A 4402-nucleotide genomic window follows, 5' to 3' on the forward strand; every position below is an offset into this window, starting at 1 on the left:
TATTTTTTAAAAAAAAATCTAAGTTATCCTTTTGTTTAGGATGTTTCAAAGTAGGTTTTTCCTTACTCTTCAAAAAATATAAGCTAGTTCACAATTATGTATTTTATCTCTAATCAACATAAAAAATGTAGAAGTCATGCCTAAGACAAAAATATTTTAAGGGGCCAGGGAGATGGCTCAGTGCAATAAGTGTTTCTCTGTCAAGCACAAGGGCCTGAGTTCAATCCCTGGTTTAAAAAAAAAAAAAATTGAGAAGGTTCTCCCTAAATCCTGACCGAAAAGAGGATTAGAGTTTTGGTTTTTGTTCTATTGAACACAGACCATTAAATATAAAGAATCTCAGAAATATGGAAATAATAAAACCACCTGTGATGTGGGTCTGTCCTCCACTAAGTATAGGTATGTTATAAAAGAGTGGAAGGTGAATGAAAAGTGAATGAACCTGGACTAGACAACTGCTGGCCAGAAATCAGCACACTGGGATGGCTGGCAAGTCAACCAATTTTTTCCAGATATTTGAGATTAAGTATTGAAAGGCAATATGGAATAATATTTCAAAATAAGTATTGATGAATCCTACTGCCTGGGTTCAAAACATTGTTCTGCCATAAATAATTACAAGGCTTTGGCAGATGTGTGTGTCCTATTTATAAAGGATGATAATGATACTGTCTATCCCCTAAGGTTGTTTGTGAGGATAATACATGTGAAGCAGCTTAGAACATTTTCTAGCATATGGGAATACATATCAGGTCTCATCCTTACCACCTTAATTTCAAAACTCCCTTTCATTTGAAAATTTTAAAATTTGCTCTACTAGTTCCTCCAGCTATTTACATTTCTAAATAGTAAAAAAAATCTGCCTAAAGCTTACAATGACCTAATTATACCAAAAGGGATTATCTCACTTTTCCTCTCTACCTCTTCAGTTTACATAGTTTTTTGTTAAAGAGACTCTTAAATTATTCTGCTTCACCTCATAAATATCATCTGAGAAGGAGCAGAAAACTTCATCATCCCATATCTGAAAACTGTTTCAATGAAGGATCAGTGAATGTCCAACAACCCAAAGTACAGACTTTACTACTACAAAGCATAAGTAAAAATTAATCTGGTAAATTAGGCTAAATTTGCATTTACAGCTCTTGCATCTGCTCCTCCGCTTTCCCTGTGGCTCTGCCTGCTTTAGACTGCTATTGCTCTCCTCTCCTCCCGTAACCCCTCAGTCGCCCCCAGCCCCTCATTTCCTTCAGTTTGCTCCAACTCTGTCACAAACCAAATAAATAAAAGACTCACAGTCAATATGTGACTAAAGTAAAAAGATGAAAATGCTGCCTGCTTCTATGTAAGTGCTATAAGAATCCTAAATCCTAGTTTATTCCCACAATGTACTGACATTGACTTTCTATTAGGAAAACCAAGTGTGTTGTCAAGAAATAGCTATAAAATAATTTTAACTTTCTAAATACTTCACCAAATAAACACATTTCTCGTATTTCAGACAAAAGGAACCAGAAAAACTGGATTACAACAATGAGAAAATAAAGAAAAACAGGAATGTGAAAATTAAAATCTTAATTCTTTTTTTTTTTTTTTTCTTTTTAAGACAGGGTCACATTACAATTGAGGCTAGCCTTGAGTTCACTTTGCAGTCCAGGTTGGTCTCAAACTCGCAATGATACTCCTGCCTCAAGTTTCTCAAGTGCTGGGATTACAGGTGCGTGCTACCACACCCAGCCTTAAAATCTTAATTGCAACAAATGAAGTCAGCCTCTTTCTTCAGCCATTTTGTTCCTGTGTTACAGAAGTCTGCAAGAATAATGAATCATAAACCAAAGAAGACACTGTCATCTTAATGCCTCCCCCACACAAGCACTTCAGCTTGTAGGACTTTTCAGTTCAATAAATAATGATCATTATTATGGAATTAAGAGTTTAACCTTTTTTTTTTTTTTTTTGAGACATGGTCTTGCTCTGTAATTCAAGCTGGCTTTAAACTCACTATGTAGCCTAAGGTGGCCATGAACTTGTGGCAATCCTCCTGCCTCAGCCACCTGAGGCTGATATCACAGGTGTGTACCACTATGCACAGCTATATTCTTAATATGCTTCTTACATTTTAGAATAAAATATCCTTTCATTTACATCATTTTTTCATAATGGAATGATATGGAAAATTAAGACACTATATAGCAATTCTACCTATGACAAAATTTTTCAAATATACACATTTTCCCTATTGTACAATATATGCTTTATGCAAGAGACATGATATAAATACAAGGTCTCAATGGACAAAAAATGGTATTAGGCAATTCAATTAAAGAAATATAAATTGAGGTCTTACAATGTATCTGATAGTGAAATAATCAAGAGAAATAACCAATGTAAAAAGGAAAAATCCACCTTTTCATATCACTCAATTTCAGTTATTCTTATCAGAGACAGTTTTAAATTGTCAAAGCTCAGAAGTAGGTATTAGCTGTGCCGAAAGCAGGGAGGTCAGTAATATAGCATATGATACAGAAGTTTCTCCACTTACTCTGGAAAGCAGGTGGACACACTATAAATGTTTGTTGGAATGGATCTGTCTGAGTGCAAATCTGGGTGGTTCCAGGCTGCAAGGAAACACCCTGCTGGGCAACTCCAGGCACTGGTGCTGCAGATGATGGGTACAAGGCTGACTGATAATTTAACAGAGAGACATCTGAGTTGGCCAGAGAAAGAGTAGCAGCTGCTGCAGTAGAACTGGATGCTAGAACACTGGCCTAGAAAAAAAGAATTAAATTTGTGTATCAGTGTGAAGACAGACAATACTTTATTGTACATGTATTTACAAATATTACCTAGACAGAATCAATTATTGCCTTTGAAATAATTTCCTACTTGAAAATTTTCCCAATACCTAAACATACTACAAGGTCCTAGAGTGATTATAGCTACATAATCTTCAAGTACTTCTGCACAAAAATTGCTGGATGGAGATCCACTAAGTCTCACATGTTCTTGACATTTTTTTTTTTTTTCCTTCTGGGACTCAAACTTAGGAACTTGAGCTTGCCAGGCAGGTGCTGTGCCCCTGAGCTATATACCCAATCCTACATGTTCTTAACTTGAAAAGCATACCCTAAGAAATTTGGAAGCTTACATCTCCAGAAAATTAATTATTCAAAATACCCAATGATGAATAAAAACTTTCTCAAGTTATTTGGCTAAAATTAGTAAAACTAACAACATTAAGTAGACCCTATTTGACTGTGTTAAGATTTACAAAGGAAAAAAAAAAAAAAACCCTCACAAAGGCTAGGGAGATAGCTCAGCAGTCTAAGTGCTTGCCTGGCAAACACAAGGACCTGGGTTTGAACCCAGTACCATATGCCAGGGCACCCCAGAACCCTGGGTGTGCTGTGCTGGCCCTGAACCCAGGTATGGTGGCACATGCCTATAATCCCAGAGCTGGGGAGGCTAAGACAGGAATATTGCTACAAGTCTCAACTGTGTAGCAAGACCCTGTACCAAATAAATAAATAAGAGTTATGAGAGCCAGGTGTAGAGGAACATACCTATAATTCCAGCACTCAGGAGAGAGAGATAAGACAATCACCCTGAATTTGAGGCCAGCCTAAGCTACACAGTAAGTTTAAGGCCAGCTTGAAATGAACAATAAGATCCTGTCTTAAAACAACAACAACAACAAAAAGATTTATGACAGCATGGAATAGCATTTAACTTTTGTTAGTATGCACCACCGGGTATCATCAGTGTAACTTCCATCACTTTTGCCAAGTAGAAAATTCTTAAGCCCTAAGAACACCAAACAAACAAGTTTCTTTACTTCACCCTGTATTCCTACTAGTTTCTATCCTACTTAAGCTCAAGTTTCCAAAATCATTTACTGAATACCTGATTGTGCACTGTATTGAGCTGGTTGCTGAAGCTCATGGTTAGATTTGTGCTTGTGTTTGGGGCAACATGTGTTGTGAAGGGACTCTTGATCTGACTCACTGTATCATACATGTGAACCCTCCGCTTGCAGATCTCCATGTTCTGGAAGCAAGACTTAACACTGAAAGAGAGCAAAAGTTCGTTAAATGAATGCTGAAACTTAAAACAGAAAACAACTTAAAGACAAAGATCAAAGATTTTTTTAAGCACTTTCCGGAAAAAAGATTCAAGTCTTCATAATAAAAAATAATTTGTTCTCATGATTTTTCAATAAGAAAGAAGAGCATCAGGAGCTGGAGAGATGGCTCAGTGGTCTAAAGCACCTACTTGAAACAAGCTTGGCAAAGCACAGGGACTGCTGTTCGATCCCCCAGCACCACATGCCAGCCAGCCCCGCCCCCTTGTGGGCTGAGCTGGCCACACACACACACACACAATAAATAAATGTAATAAATAA

General features: G+C 36.9%; 1 protein-coding gene across 4 annotated transcripts in view; it reads right to left on the reverse strand.

Annotated features, from left to right (window-relative positions):
* Positions 1–4402, reverse strand: part of Hipk1 (homeodomain interacting protein kinase 1) — a 65758-nt gene that overhangs the window by 14837 nt on the left and 46519 nt on the right. For 3 of the 4 annotated variants that reach the window (XM_004641685.2, XM_023701791.1, XM_023701790.1), the window contains exons 7-8: positions 3904–4066; positions 2543–2768 (exon numbers count right to left, since the gene is read on the reverse strand). In XM_004641685.2, coding sequence (XP_004641742.1) covers positions 2543–2768; positions 3904–4066 — 389 coding nt within the window. The remainder of the gene's footprint in view (positions 1–2542; positions 2769–3903; positions 4067–4402) is intronic. The other variant, XM_023701792.1, reaches the window with a different exon arrangement.

The sequence above is a fragment of the Octodon degus genome, unplaced genomic scaffold, assembly GCF_000260255.1.
Source record: "Octodon degus isolate 3935 unplaced genomic scaffold, OctDeg1.0 scaffold00140, whole genome shotgun sequence".
Classification (NCBI taxonomy): Eukaryota; Metazoa; Chordata; class Mammalia; order Rodentia; family Octodontidae; genus Octodon; species Octodon degus.